This window comes from Salmo trutta, chromosome 9, assembly GCF_901001165.1.
Source record: "Salmo trutta chromosome 9, fSalTru1.1, whole genome shotgun sequence".
NCBI lineage: Eukaryota > Metazoa > Chordata > Actinopteri > Salmoniformes > Salmonidae > Salmo > Salmo trutta.
Genome location: NC_042965.1, coordinates 19,227,269 through 19,242,730, shown reverse-complemented (window position 1 = coordinate 19,242,730; position 15,462 = coordinate 19,227,269). Strand labels below are relative to the sequence as shown.

General features: G+C 43.5%; 1 protein-coding gene across 11 annotated transcripts in view; it reads left to right on the top strand.

The window, feature by feature from the left end:
- Nucleotides 1–15,462, top strand: part of LOC115200117 (AP2-associated protein kinase 1) — a 65,515-nt gene that overhangs the window by 37,124 nt on the left and 12,929 nt on the right. For 4 of the 11 annotated variants that reach the window (XM_029762870.1, XM_029762867.1, XM_029762864.1 and 1 more), the window contains exons 13-17: nucleotides 1,299–1,486; nucleotides 1,603–1,698; nucleotides 2,154–2,249; nucleotides 13,271–13,375; nucleotides 13,580–13,648. In XM_029762870.1, the coding sequence (XP_029618730.1) occupies nucleotides 1,299–1,486; nucleotides 1,603–1,698; nucleotides 2,154–2,249; nucleotides 13,271–13,375; nucleotides 13,580–13,648 (554 nt within the window). The remainder of the gene's footprint in view (nucleotides 1–1,298; nucleotides 1,487–1,602; nucleotides 1,699–2,153; nucleotides 2,250–13,270; nucleotides 13,376–13,579; nucleotides 13,649–15,462) is intronic. The other 7 variants (XM_029762868.1, XM_029762871.1, XM_029762872.1 and 4 more) reach the window with 5 other exon arrangements.

Here is a 15,462-nt window from a genome sequence, read left to right as displayed (position 1 = left end):
ATCCAGTAGAACAACCGCTTTACAATAGTGCATCTAAATCTTTTAAAGGGGAGGGGGGTTAGAAGGATTACTTTATCCTATCCCAGGTATTCCTTAAAGAGGTGGGGTTTCAGGTGTCTCCGGAAGGTGGTGATTGACTCCGCTGTCCTGGCATCGTGAGGGAGCTTGTTCCACCATTGGGGTGCCAGAGCAGCGAACAGTTTTGACTGGGCTGAGCGGGAACTGTGCTTCCTCAGAGGTAGGGAGGCGAGCAGGCCAGAGGTGGATGAACGCAGTGCCCTTGTTTGGGTGTAGGGCCTGATCAGAGCCTGAAGGTACGGAGGTGCCGTTCCCCTCACAGCTCCGTAGGCAAGCACCATGGTCTTGTAGCGGATGCGAGCTTCAACTGGAAGCCAGTGGAGAGAGCGGAGGAGCGGGGTGACGTGAGAGAACTTGGGAAGGTTGAACACCAGACGAGCTGCGGCGTTCTGGATGAGTTGTAGGGGTTTGATGGCACAGGCAGGGAGCCCAGCCAACAGCGAGTTGCAGTAATCCAGACGGGAGATGACAAGTGCCTGGATTAGGACCTGCGCCGCTTCCTGTGTGAGGCAGGGTCGTACTCTGCGAATGTTGTAGAGCATGAACCTACAGGATCGGGTCACCGCCTTGATGTTAGTGGAGAACGACAGGGTGTTGTCCAGGATCACGCCAAGGTTCTTAGCACTCTGGGAGGAGGACACAAGGGAGTTGTCAACCGTGATGGCGAGATCATGGAACGGGCAGTCCTTCCCCGGGAGGAAGAGCAGCTCCGTCTTGCCGAGGTTCAGCTTGAGGTGGTGATCCGTCATCCACACTGATATGTCTGCCAGACATGCAGAGATGCGATTCGCCACCTGGTTGTCAGAAGGGGGAAAGGAGAAGATTAATTGTGTGTCGTCTGCATAGCAATGATAGGAGAGACCGTGTGAGGATATGACAGAGCCAAGTGACTTGGTGTATAGCGAGAATAGGAGAGGGCCTAGAACAGAGCCCTGGGGGACACCAGTGGTGAGAGCACGTGGTGCGGAGACAGATTCTCGCCACGCCACCTGGTAGGAGCGACCTGTCAGGTAGGACGCAATCCAAGCGTGGGCGTTTATAGCCCATATAGTTCAACACAGGAATAAACAGTCCTTTCAATCTACAAATAACTCAATAGGCTTTTTAATCACCCATATTTGTATGCATGTTTTATATTTGGCACATACTTGTTTGTACTTGAGATAAATGAGATGGATGGTTTCCACTGTAACCTTTGTGTTTTCCTATGTGTGTTGTAGGTCAGCCAGCACCACCCCCTCTGGCTCCCCCTGCTCCTCCCAGCAGAGTGTGTACCAGCCAGGGGAGGGCGGTGCCCAGACAGCCCCCTCTGTACCCACTGGCAGCTGGAACCCTTTTGGTGATGACAACTTCTCCAAGCTCTCTGCAGAGGAGCTGCTCAACAAGGACTTTGCCAAGCTGGCCGAGAGTAAGACCACAAAGTCCAGTCTGTGTATAGACACCTACAGGTGCAATGGATAGATGGTAGATAGGTAAATTATCAGAGGTGATGTTGTTTTTTAATTGTGTATGTCTTTATGACAGCTACAACAGGGGAGAGGGCCAGCCTCTCCACAGAGAACCTCATCTCAGGGCTGCAGCCTGTCTCTGCTGCTGGGGCCACATGCAAGGCTTTCCCAGGTAAGACCCCACGTGTTCACCAGCCTTCCTCTCTCTCCCTGTGTCATACAGACGTCATTATTCCTCTCCCTCATCTCTACATATTTCCCATGTGGTGTCCTTGTGATTTTATCTGCCGGCTTCTTCTCTGTAAATCTTTATTTTGAAGGCCGATGTTTCTCCAGCTCTGTAGAATTCTTTCATAGAGAGATGTATCGGTCTGAGCTGTCAAGTGAACCTCTCCAACCTTACTGTCAGACAATTTTGTCTGCGCCCAACCCAAACCAATTACTGTTGTGTAATTTGTTCTCCTCAGCGCTGTTGTCCTCTTACATCTTGTTGACTTTCTATTAGATCAGTAACTATCATAACCTGACCATCCCGTCTTCTCCAACATCCTTCCTCCCCCTATTCTCCTGCTTTCTCTCCTTCTTTCTCTCCTTCTCCCTCTTTCGTTCTCCCTGTGTGATGTTAAGCTGAGAGATCTGCTGACATCCTGGGTTTGGATGCAGGCTCAGCGATGTTGAGTGTCCCGGACCCCTTTAATGCCCTCTCCCTCTCTGACACCACAGGTAACGCCCTTTCCCAGCATGCAGCATTGTTGTGGAATGTGTTAGAAGGTTCCACTTCTCTGTCCTGCCAGGATCCATACTTTACCATTAATCCTCCATCCAGTGTGTTTCAATTCCTGCCCATAGATGTTCCTGAGACACTCATGTTGGTGGATTGTATGTGTCCTATATCTAATGTTTAAAGCCATTGTTTAGATCATGAGTCTGGGGTGACATGGCTTTGCTCTGTAGTCCTATTGTCCCTGTCCTGTTAGCGTCATTGATTCCCTTTCAGTTCCTATGAATAGAGACCTTAGCTGGATCGCCTCACACTTGTGGACCCGTGCCTCTGACTACTGTTGCCTGGTTACCTGAAGGACACATTCTCCTTTGTTAATCGGATTGCTGTTCCTCTGGAGGTGCCTGCTTTAGAATGCCTCTGTCACTGAGAACAGTGGGAAAGTTCAGCATCACATCTGAGCTCTTCCTTCAGTTGGTAGTTGATTGCTTTTCAAAATGGCTCAGGGGAAATACTCTGTCCTCAGTTTGTCTTAGCCCAGGCTAGGCTGTATTCCCTGTAAGGCCCACATAATCGCTCCAATGACAGTCAGTGGATGCCAGTGTTGTCTGTCAGTGGGGACTGAGCTGAGGGGTTAAAAGGCTGCCTGCGGCTGTTACATAATCTGGGTGTGGTTAATCTTCTCTGTCCTCTCCCCATGCACACAGTCTTCTACACAGGGCACAAACAGAGTGAGAGCACTGAGGATTTACTGGCACACAGCACTGGTAGAGCCCACAACAGGAACTGCACCCCTGTTGTTGGGAAAGCACTGCACATTGTCTACAGGAGTTCATATAGCCACAGGCCAGATGTAAAGCCCTTTCAGAAGGGATGGCCATACTATCTAGTCTAGTTATTCAATTCTCATATCAAATGTGAGAAGGTGATTGGAAAGAGAACCCGTTTCCTCACAGGTGCTGCTGCTGTTATGGTGCCAAAAGAGCAACACCAGAGCCATACATCTACACTGAACGAAAATATAAACACAACATGCAACCATTTCAAAGATTTTACTGAGTTACAATTCATATAATAAATTCATTAGGCCCTAATCTAGGGATTTCACATGACTGGGAATACGATATGCATCTGTTGGTCACAGATAGGGCTGTTGCGGTGAGCGTATTACCGCCACACCGGCGGTCACGAGTCATGACGGCAGTCAAATTCCACATGACCGTTTAGTCACGGAAATTAGGCTTCTCCAAGCTCTGATGCTGCTGATGGTCATTAGTAGCCTACCAAACTTGCTAACTGCCTGGTACTCAGCACTCTAGTGTCCCTCTAATCACTCTGACATCAATGAAAATGTATTTGAAAATCTAATCAAACAGTTCATGAGAGCCCATGAGCTAATTTTGCGCAACATTTCTATAGGCTATGCAATTGCAGGAGAAAACAGTGATGGCCTCTACTAAAAAGAGGAGGATCCCATCAGCTTTCTATAGGCTAGGCCTACTATATTTATTTCTCAGCTTTCCTAATATTAGGCACATTGCTTATATTTACAACAGGAGTAATGCCTACCTGGCTGGAATTAAAATAAACCATGATGAAAAGCGTTTTTGATATTTCAGTGCATAGATGACATGTACAGTGACCTGTACAGTTGAAGTTGGAAGTTTACATACACCTTAGCCAAATACATTTAAATTCAGTTTTTCAATGTCAATTCCTGACATTTAATCCTAGTAAATATTTCCTGTCTTAAGTCAGTTAGGATTGCCACTTTATTTTAAGAATGTGAAATGTCAGAAAAAGAGTAGATATTTATTTCAGCTTTTATTTCTTTCATCACATTCCCAGTGGGTCAGAAGTTTACATACACTCAATTAGTATTTGGTAGCATTGCCTTAAATTGTTTAACTTGGGTCAAACGTTTTAGGTAGCCTTCCACAAGCTTCCCACAATAAGTTGGGTGAAATTAGGCCCATTCCTCCTGACAGAGCTGGTGTAACTGAGTCAGGTTTGTAGGCCTCCTTGCTCGCACATGCTTTTTCAGTTCTGCCCACAAATCTTCTGTGGGCTTGAGGTCAGGGCTTTGTGATGGCCACTCCAACACCTTGACTTTGGAAGTATGCTTGGGGTCATTGTCCATTTGGAAGACCCATTTGCGACCAAGCTTTAACTTCCTGACTGATGTCTTGAGATGTTGCTTCAATATATCCACATTATTTTCCTGCCTCCATAATACTGTCTATTTTGTGAAGATCACCAGTCACTCCTGCAGCAAAGCACCCCCACAACATGATGCTGCCACCCCTGTGCTTCACGGTTGGGATGGTGTTCTTCGGCTTGCAAGCCTCCCCCTTTTTCCTCCAAACATAATGATAGTCATTATGGCCAAACAGTTATGTTTTTGTTTCATCAGACCAGAGGACATTTCTCCAAAAAGTACAATCTCTGTCCCCATGTGCAGTTGTAAACCGGAGTCTGGCTTTTTTATGGTGGTTTTGGAGCAGTGGCTTCTTCCTTGCTGAGCGGTCTTTCAGGTTATGTCGATATAGGACTCGTTTTATAAGGGATATAGATACTTTTGTACCTGTTTCCTCCAGCATCTTCACAAGGTCCTTTGCTGTTGTTCTGGGATTGGTTTGCACTTTTCGCACCAAAGTACATTCATCTCTAGGAGACATAACGCGTCTCCTTCCTGAGCGGTATGACGGCTGCGTGGTCCCATGGTGTTTATACTTGCGTACTATTGTTTGTACAGATGAACGTGGTACCTTCAGGCGTTTGTAAATTGCTCCCAAGGATGAACCAGACTTGGAGGTCTACAATTTCTTTTCTGAAGTCTTGGCTGATTTTTTTGATTTTCCCATGATGTCAAGCAAAGATTCACTGAGTTTGAAGGTAGGACTTGAAATATATCCACAGGTACACCTCCAATTGACTCAAATTATGTCAATCAGCCTATCAGAAGCTTCTAAAGCCATGACATCATTTTCTGGATTTTTCCAAACTGTTTAAAGGCACAGTCAACTTTGTAAACTTCTGACCCACTGGAATTGTGATAGTGAATTATAAGTGAAATAATCTGTCTGTAAACAAACAATTGTTGGTTAAATTACATGTCATGCACAAAGTAGATATCCTAACCGACTTGCCAAAACTATAGTTTGTTAACAAGAAATTTGTGGATTGGTTGAAAAACGAGTTTTAAGGACTCCAACCTAAGTGTATGTAAACTTCCGACTTCAACTGTATTTTTTCCGCTGCCTGTTTTGACACAGGTGTATGATAATGGTCCATTCTAAATCAAAACAAATGTCACACATATTATTTAGTGTATGTAAAGACAAGATTAAATCAAGAATCGTCTGATGGGTGACAATGTTAGCCTATCACTTGTGAATTATATATTATCACTTGTGAATGATGCCCAGCATAAGAAACACTGCCTTTTTTTTGGCGACTTCTTCAAACATAGTCGCACACCTCATGTAGCCCAGCCCATAGGCCTATACAGTGGCTTGCGAAAGTATTCACCCCCTTGGCATTTTTCCTATTTTGTGGCCTTACAACCTGGAATTAAAATGGATTTTGGGGGGCGGTTTCTATAATTTGATTTACACAACATGCCTACCACTTTGAAGATAGAAAACATTTTTTATTGTGAAACAAACAAGAAAAAAGACAAATAGAACTTGAGCATGCATAACTATTCACCCACCCAAAGTCAATACTTTGTAGAGCCACCCTTTGCAGCAATTACAGCTACAAGTCTCTTGGGTTATGTCTCTATAAGCTTGGCACATCTAGCGACTGGGATTTTTGTCCATTCTTCAAGGCAAAACTGCTCCAGCTCCTTCAAGTTGGATGGGTTCCACTTGTGTACAGCAATCTTTAAGTCATACCACAGATTCTCAATTGGATTGAGGTCTGGACTTTGACTTGGCCATTCCAAGACATTTAAATGTTTCCCCTTAAACCACTCAAGGGTTGCTTTAGCAGTATGCTTAGGGTCATTGTCCTGCTGGAAGGTGAACCTCTGTCCCAGTCTCAAATCTCTGGAAGACAAACAGGTTTCCCTGAAGAATTTCCCTGTATTTAGCGCCATCCATCATTTCTTCAATTCTGACCAGTTTTCCAGTCCCTGCCAATGGAAAAACATCCCCACAGCATGATGCTGCCGTCATCATGCTACACTGTGTGGATGGTGTTCTCGGGGTGATGAGAGATGTTGGGTTTGCGCCAGACATAGCGTTTTCCTTGATGGCCAAATAGCTCAATTTTAGTCTCATCTGGCCAGAGTACCTTCTTCCATATGTTTGGGGATCTCCCACAGGTGAACACCAAACATGTTGCTTATTTTTTTTCTGGGAAACTCTTCCGTAAATCCCAGCTCTGTGGAGTGTACAGCTTAAAGTGTCCTATGGATAGATACTCCAATCTCCGCTGTGAAGCTTTGCAGCTCCTTCAGGGTTATCTTTGGTCTCTTTGTTGCCTCCCTGATGAATGCCCTCCTTGCCTGGTCTGTGAGTTTAGGTGGGAGGCCCTCTCTTGACAGGTTTGTTGTGGTGCCATATTCTTTCAATTTTTTAATAATGGATTTAATGGTGCTCTGTGGGATGTTCAAAGTTTCGGATATTTTTTTATAACCCAACCCTGATCTGTACTTCTCCACAACTTTGTCCCTGACCTGTTTGGAGAGCTCCTTGGTCTTCATAGTGTCGCTTGCTTGGTGGTGCCCCTTGCTTAGTGGTCTTGCAGAACAGGTGTGTGTGTATATATATATATATATATATATATATATATATATATATATATATATATATATATATATATATATATATATATATATATATATATATATATATATATTGCGATCATGTGACAGATCATGTGACACTTAGATTGCATACAGGTGGACTTTATTTAATTAATTATGTGACTTCTGAAGGTAATTGGTTGCACCAGATCTTATTTAGGGGCTTCATAGCAAAGGGGTGAATACATATGCCCGCATGCCACGGAATTATAAGCAAATCTTGTCTGCTAAATGAACTAGTGTAGCACACAGCCATTTGTCATACCCACATCAGGACCTAACATAAGGACTACTCGGTATTCTATTCTTTTATTCTAAAATAGACTCCATTTTTGTCATATCATGCTTTTTTTAGACCTGTCTAAAATATATCATGGATTTATTGTGAAGGTGTAGGCTATATTACATGGATTTATTAGACTTTTTAAAATGGCCTACAAGCCATGTGTGGAAGCCAGGAGATGCTAAATGTGTTTGTTAATTAATGGTCAATTACTGTGAGACCAACAGTTATTTGCTTGACGATCACCGGCTGATGAAATTTCTTTCCGCCACAGCCCTAGTCAGAAAACCAGTCAGTAAATGATGTGAACTAGAGGTCGACCGATTATGATTATTCAACACCGATGCCGATTATTGGAGGACCAAAAAAAGCCGATACCGATTAATCGGACGGTTTGTATGTATGTATGTATATGTATGTATGTGTACAGTCGTATGAAAAAGTTTGGGCACCCCTCTGAGGCTGCATAATAATTTACTCTGTCATCACAGAAAATGATCACAGTGGCATGCCATTCATTTTCTAATAAAAGATGAGTACTGGGGTATTGTCCAGACAAAGATTTTTAGTGTAGCAATATTAAGTTGTATGAAATTAAATCAGATGTGAAAAATAGGCTATGCAAAAATGTGGGCACCCTTGTCATTCTGTTGATTTGAATACCTGTAACTACTTAGCACTGATTAATTGGAACACACAATTGGTTTGGTGAGCTCATTAAGCCTTGAACTTCATAGACAAGTGCATCCAATCATGAGAAAAGGTATTTAAGGTGGCCAATTGCAAGTTGTTGTTCTCTTTGACTCTCCTCTGAAGAGTGGCAACATGGGGGCCTCAAAACAACTCTCAAATTACCTGAAAACAAAGATTGTTCAACATTATGGTTTAGAGGAAGGCTACAAAAAGCTATCGCAGAGATGTAAGCTGTCAGTGTCCACTGTGAGGAACATAGTGAGGAAATGGAAGACCACAGGCACAGTTCTTGTTAAGGCCAGAAGTGGCAGGCCAAGTAAAATATCAGAGAGGCAAAGGCGAAGGATGGTGAGAACGGTCAAAAACAACCCACAGACTACCTCCAAAGACCTACAACATCATCTTGCTGCAGATGGTGTCACTGTGCATCGTTCAACAATTCAGCGCACTTTGCACAAGGAGAAGCTATATGGGAGAGTGATGCGGAAGAAGCCTTTTCTGCACACACGCCACAAACAGAGTCGCTTGAGGAATGCAAACGCACATTTGGACAAGCCAGCTTCATTTTGGAATAAGGTGCTGTGGACTGATGAAACAAAGATTGAGTTATTTGGTCATAACAAGGGACTTTATGCATGGCGGCAAAAGAACACAGCTTTCCAAGAAAAACACTTGCTACCCACAGTAAAATTTGGAGGGGGTTCCATCATGCTGTGGTGCTGTGTGGCCGGTACTGGGAATCTTGTTAAAGTTGAGGGTCGCATGGATTCCACTCAATATCAGCAGATTCGTGAGAATAATGTTGAAAAATCAGTCACAAAGTTGAAGTTACGCCGGAGCTGGATATTTCAACAAGACAACGACCCAAAACACTGCTCAAAATCTACCCGGGCATTTACGCAGAGGAATAAGTACAATGTTCTGGAATGGCCATCCCAGTCCCCAGACCTGAATATCATTGAGAATCTGTGGGATGATTTGAAGCGGGCTGTCCATGCTCGGAAACCATCAAACCTAACTGAACTGGAGATGTTTTGTAAGGAGGAATGGTCCAAAATACCTTCATCCAGAATCCAGACACTCATTAGAGGCTATAGGAAGCGTCTAGAGGCTGTTATTTTAGCAAAAGAAGGCTCTACTAAATATTGATGTGATTTTTCTATTGGGGTGTCCAAATTTATGCACCTGTCTAATTTTGTTTTGATGCATATTGCACATTTTCTGTTAATCCAATAATACTATTTCTATCTATACCATTTGTATTTCATATACCTTTGACTATTGGATGTTCTTATAGGCACTTTAGTATTGCCAGCCTAATCTCGGGAGTTGATAGGCTTGAAGTCACAAACAGTGTTGTGCTTGAAGAACAGCGAAGAGCTGCTGGCAAATGCAGGATAGTGCTGTTTTTATGAATGCTTACGAGCATGCTGCTGCCTACCATCGCTCAGTCAGACTGCTCTATCAAATATCAAATCATATACTTCATTGTAATATAATAAACACTCAGAAATACGAGCCTTTGGTAATTAATATGGTCAAATCCGGAAACTATCATTTTGAAAACAAAACGTTTATTCTTTCAGTGAAATACGGAACTGTTCCGTATTTTATCTAACGGGTGGCATCCCTAAGTCTAAATATTGCTACGATATCACAAAGAGCCAGGTGGCGCAAACTGCTGCATATACCCTGACTCTGCTTGCACTGAACGCAAGAGAAGGGACGCAATTTCCCTAGTTAATATTGCCTGCTTACATGAATTACTTTTAACTTCATATGCAGGTTTAAAAAATATACTTGTGTATTGATTTTAAGAAAGGCATTGATGTTTATGGTTAGGTACATTGGAGCAACGATTGTGCTTTTTTCGCAAATGCGCTTTTGTTAAATCATCACCCGTTTGGCGAAGTTGAAGTAGGCTGTGATTCAATTATAAATTAACAGGCACCGCATTGATTATATGCAACACAGGACAAGCTAGTTAACCTAGTAATATCATCAACCATGTGTAGTTAACTAGTGATTATGGGAAGTTTGATTGTTTTTTTATAAGATAAGTTTTAATGGTAGCTAGCAACTACCTTGGCTCCTTGCAGCCACAAGGTCCTTTTGATGCTGCACTCGCGTAACAGGTGGTCAGCCTGTGGATGGTTTCAGTCGATCCCGCAGGGGAAGAAGCTGGATGTGGAGATCCTGGGCTGGCGTAGTTACACGTGGTCTGTGGTTTTGAGGCCGGATTGGAGGCGGCTTTATGGTAGAGAAATGAACATGCAACAGTTCTGGTGGACATTCCTCTCAGTCAGTTGTGGCATTGTGCTGTGTGACAAAACTGCACATTTTTGAGTGGCCTTTTATTGTCCCCAGCACAATGTGCGACTGTATAATGATCATGATGTTTAATCAGCTTCTTGATATGCCACACCTGTCAGATGGATGGATTACCTTGGCAAAGGAAAAATACTCACTAACAGGGATGTAAACAAATGTGTGCACAACATTGAAGTTAGCTTTTTGTGCATATGAAACATTTCTGTGATCTTTAATTTCAGCTCATGAAACATGGGACCAACACTTTACATGTTGCGTTTATATTTTTGTTCAGTATAAATAAGGCTCTGGAGTTCAGACTGTGTCATAGCAGTTTGTTGTCATTGACCTGCGACCTATGACCTCTCTCCCTTAGTGAAGGGGGCAAATGGGCAGCTGTGCTGTGTCATATTCTGAGCCCCCTGCCCCAAGTCCTCTGCCCCCCTGTCTCTCCATAGCAGCCAGTCACCTGTAAGTATGTATGGAGTTTAGGTTTTGACCCAGAAGATACTTACTCACATGCATGCACCTGGTTTGCACTCAGTTTGTTTGGATGCACTAACCTGCTGGAGAGGCACATCCTGAAGGCAGTCCTCCTGATTTGTCTGTGGCACGGCCCTGGGACACCTAGCAAAGCTTACTTAACAAGGATGCTGTCAGTCAGGTGTCTAACAGTGCTGACTGATCCAACACTTGTTCAGTGATGAAAGTGGAGAAGAGACGTGTAAAGACAGTCATTGATATAGGCCTTGTCTGTGGAATGGTGCTATGGTAGCTAACCTTTTTTGTTGAGTGAGGCTGAAATTTTGCTCTTTAGTCCGTCAACTAATGAGCCAATAAAGATGAAATACTGACTAGCTGCTGTGTTTGTATTCGTCTCCACGTCGTTGGTTGGTGGGAGGGAATGATGTGTTGGTGGTTTAAGGCTAGCAGTCCTTTTGGAGGCATGCTGTTTTTCTCCACTACTTGTTTGACATGAATGGTGTTACCCGCCTGAAATTAACATGTCCTCTACTCAAGCATGGTCTGTGCACTCTGTCATCACACTAGGAGTGATTTAGTTTTTCCTAACCTTTTGAATGTGCCTCTGCTGAAGAGTGAAGGAAAAGACCGGTGTCTTCATATCATTCCTCATGGCAAAATACCCAGCCAATAGAATGACTTCACAAATCCAAGAACTAACAGCTGCTACACTTTGCAAACGTTACCAACTAATTCTCAACAAGATAGTATAATGATCATGTTCTCATTTGTACTTAGATGAGTCTAGCGTACATACAGTGCATTCGGAAAGTTTTCAGACCCCTTCACTTTTTCCACATTGTTACTTTACAGCCTTTTTCTAAATTGGATTAAATAAAACATTTTCCTCATCAATCTACACAAAATACCCCATAATGACAAAGTGAAAACAGGTTTTTAGAAAATTGTGCTAATTTATAAAAAAAAATAAAGATGCCTAATTTATGTAAGTATTCAGACCCTTTGCTATGAGACTCAAAATTGAGCTCAGGTGCATCCTGTTTCTATTGATCGTCCTTGAGATATTTCTACAACTTGATTGGAGTCCACCTGTGGTAAATTCAATTGATTGAACATGATTTGGAAAGGCACGCACCTGTGTATATAAGGTCCTACAGTTGACAGGACATGTCAGAGCAAAAACCAAGCCATGAGGTTGAAGGAATTGTCCATAGAGCTCCGAGACAGGATTATGTCGAGGCACAGATCTGGGGAAGGGTACCAAAACATTTCTGCAGCATTGAAGGACCCCAAGAACACATTGGCCGCCATCGTTCTTAAATGGAAGAAATTTGGAGCCACCAAGACTCTTCCTAGATCTGGCCAAATTGAGCAATCGGAGGAGAAGGGCCTTGATCAGGGAGGGGACCAAGAACCCGATGGTCACTCTGACAAAGCTCCAGATTTCCTCTGTGGAGATGGGAGAACCTTCCAGAAGGACAACCATTTCTGCAGCACTCCACCAATCAGGCCTTTATGGTAAATTGGCCAGATGGAAGCCACTCCTCAGTAAAAGGGACATGACAGCCTACTTTAAAAAAAATGAGATGCAGTGCCTTAGACCGCTGCTCCACATGGGAGCCCACTTGGAGTTGGGCTCCCATGTGGTGGCAGCATCATACTGTGGGGATGTTTTTTGGCGGCAGGGACTGGGAGACTAGTCAGGATCAAGGGAAAGATTAATGGACCAAATTACAGAGAGATCCTTGATGAAAACATGCTCCAGAGCGCTCAGGACCTCAGACTGGGGCGAAGGTTCACCTTCCTACAGGACAATGACCTTAAGCACACAGCCAAGACAACGCAGGGGTGGCTTTGGGAAAAGTCTCAATGTCCTTGAGTGGCCCAGCCAGAGCCCAGTCTTGAACCTGATCGAACATCACTTGAGAGACCTGAAAATAGCTGTGCAGCGACGCTCCCCATCCAACCTGACAGAGCTTGGGAGGATCTGCAGAGAAGAATGGGAGAAGCTCCACAAATACAGGTGTGCTAAGCTTATAGCGTCATACCCAAGAAGACTCGAGGCTGTAATCACAGCCAAAGGTGCTTCAACAAAGTACTGAGTAAAGGGTCTGAACACTTATGTAAATGTGATATTTCAGTAAAAAACATTTTATAAATGTTCAAAAATGTCAAACAGTTTTTGCTTTTTCATTATGGGATATTGTGTGTAGATTGATCAGGAAAAAAATATTAAATCCATTTCAGAATAAGGCTAACGTAACAAAATGTGGAATAAGTCAAGGGGTCTGAATACTTTCCGAATGCACTGCATCGTCCCTTGTCCTCAGTCCTACATCATAGTCTCCCTGCTCATACTTTTCTTATGCACATTCTCTCTCTCTTCTCTTTCATTGCCTTCCTCCCTGTCCTCTCCTCTCATCCCCCTGTCCCTCTCACAGAGAAGCTGATTGAGGGGCTGAAGTCCCCTGAGACATCTCTGCTGCTCCCTGACCTTTTACCCTTGGCTGACCCCTTCAGCAGCTCTGCAGAGGGCAACAGCAATGGTAACAGGCTCTTCTGCCTGCCTGCCTGTCTGCATGCCTTCCTCTCCCCTTCCTGTATCCTCTCCACACATGAGAGATGTTTCAGGTTGTTTATGAACTGAAGTCCGTCTCATCTACCTTTATTCTCTGGAGCTGGAGCTCTTTGGTTTCCTCTCTCTTCTCATTCATTTCCTTATCTGACCGTGTCTCCTCCTCTTTCATCAGCAGTGAAGGCTGAGATGTGTGTGGACTCTCTCATCCCGGGCCTGGGTACAGTCTCAGCCAGCCTGCCAGGTTAGTGTACTGTACCACTCCTAATATAGGCAATGTTATTACATTTATCACTTGGCTTGCATTAATTAATATGACGTGTGCTCTGTGTGGTGCCACAAGGTAATGCGTTATTGGGATAACACTAAGATTGAATGTTTTTTTTCTGGCACTAACATCATACAGGGATATGACTATTAGTTCAGGAGCTCTGTTGCGGTTTCCTTTGTGTTAACTATTGCTTGATGTTGAAAGGACCAGGTAATTTATCAGTAACCTGCGCAAACATTCCCTGCCAAGGATAGCTGACAGGTTTGCCTGCACCAAATTAATGTTCCCTGTCGCCATTTCTTCAATGCTGTCCACTAAACTGTCTGGAACGGTTGCGACAGTGAGTGTCTAGGTTTATTGCAATGATCCCTTGCCATGACGTACTCTTGAGGGCGAACAGGAAAACATTTGCAGTGCACTGTTAATTAGAATAGCTGATTCTGCTCCAGATAAAATTGAGCACAGTGTGAATATTTGTGTCATGACTGACATTCCCCAGTGAATGTAGGCTGGACCTGGGGACAAGGCTGCTACTGCTGAGCAATAGAGCGTGTCTGCTGCCCCTGAGTTTGACCTCTCAACATCACGCAGTAGGCAGTTTTTCCCTCCTCTCCCACTTTTGGTAGTAGTGTCAATCTGCTCCTTTAGAGGGCACCAATGGTCCTGTCATTGGTCCAACTCCTACATACAGCAAAGTACCACAACTAGTCTGCGTTTGATCAGGGGATATCTACTTTGAGGATGGACATACAGTACCAGTCAAATGTTTGGACACACCTACTCATTCCAGGGTCTGTCTTGATTTTATTTTTGTACGATTTTCTACATTGTAGAATAATAGTGAAGGAATCAAATCTATGAAATAACACATATGGAATCATGTAGTAACCAAAAAAGTGTTAAACATATCAAAATATATTTTATTTGAGATTCTTCAAAGTAGCCACCCTTTGCCGTGATGACAGCTTTGCACACTCTTGGCATTTTCTCAACCAGCTTCATGAGGTTGTCACCTGGAATGCATTTCAATTAACAGGTGTGCCTTGTAAAAAGTTAATTTGTGGAATTTCATTCCTTCTTAATGTGTTTGAGCCAATCAGTTGTGTTGTGACAAGGTAGGGGTAGTATACAGAAGACAGCCGTATTTGGTAATAGATCAAATCCATATTATGGCAAGAACAGCTCAAATAAACAAGGAGAAATGACAGTCCATTATTTTAAGACATGGTCAGTCAATCTGGAAAATGTCAAGAACTTTTAAAGTTAATTGAAGTACAGTCGCAAAAACCATCAAGCGCTCTGAATAAACTGGCTCTCATGAGGACCGCCACAGGAAAGGAAGACCCAGAGTTACTCTGCTGCAGAGGATAAGTTCAGTAGAGTTAACAGAACCTCAGATAGCAGCCCAAATAAATGCTTCAGAGTTCAAGTAACAGACACATCTCAACATCAACTGTTCAGAGGAGACTGCGTGAATAAGGCCTTCATGGTCGAATTTCTGCAAAGAAACCACTACTAAAGGACACCAATAAGAAGAAGAGACTTGCTTGGACCAAGAAACACGAGCAATGGACACTAAATTGGTGGAAATCTGTCCTTTTGGTCTGAGTCCAAATTTTAGATTTTTGGTTCCAACCGCCGTGTCTTTGTGAAACGCAGAGTAGATGAACGGATGATCTCTGCATGTGCAGTTTCCACTGTGAAGCACGGAGGAGGAGGTGTGATGGTGTGGGGGTGCTTTGCTGGTGGCACTGTCAGTGATTTTATTTAGAATTCATGGCACACTT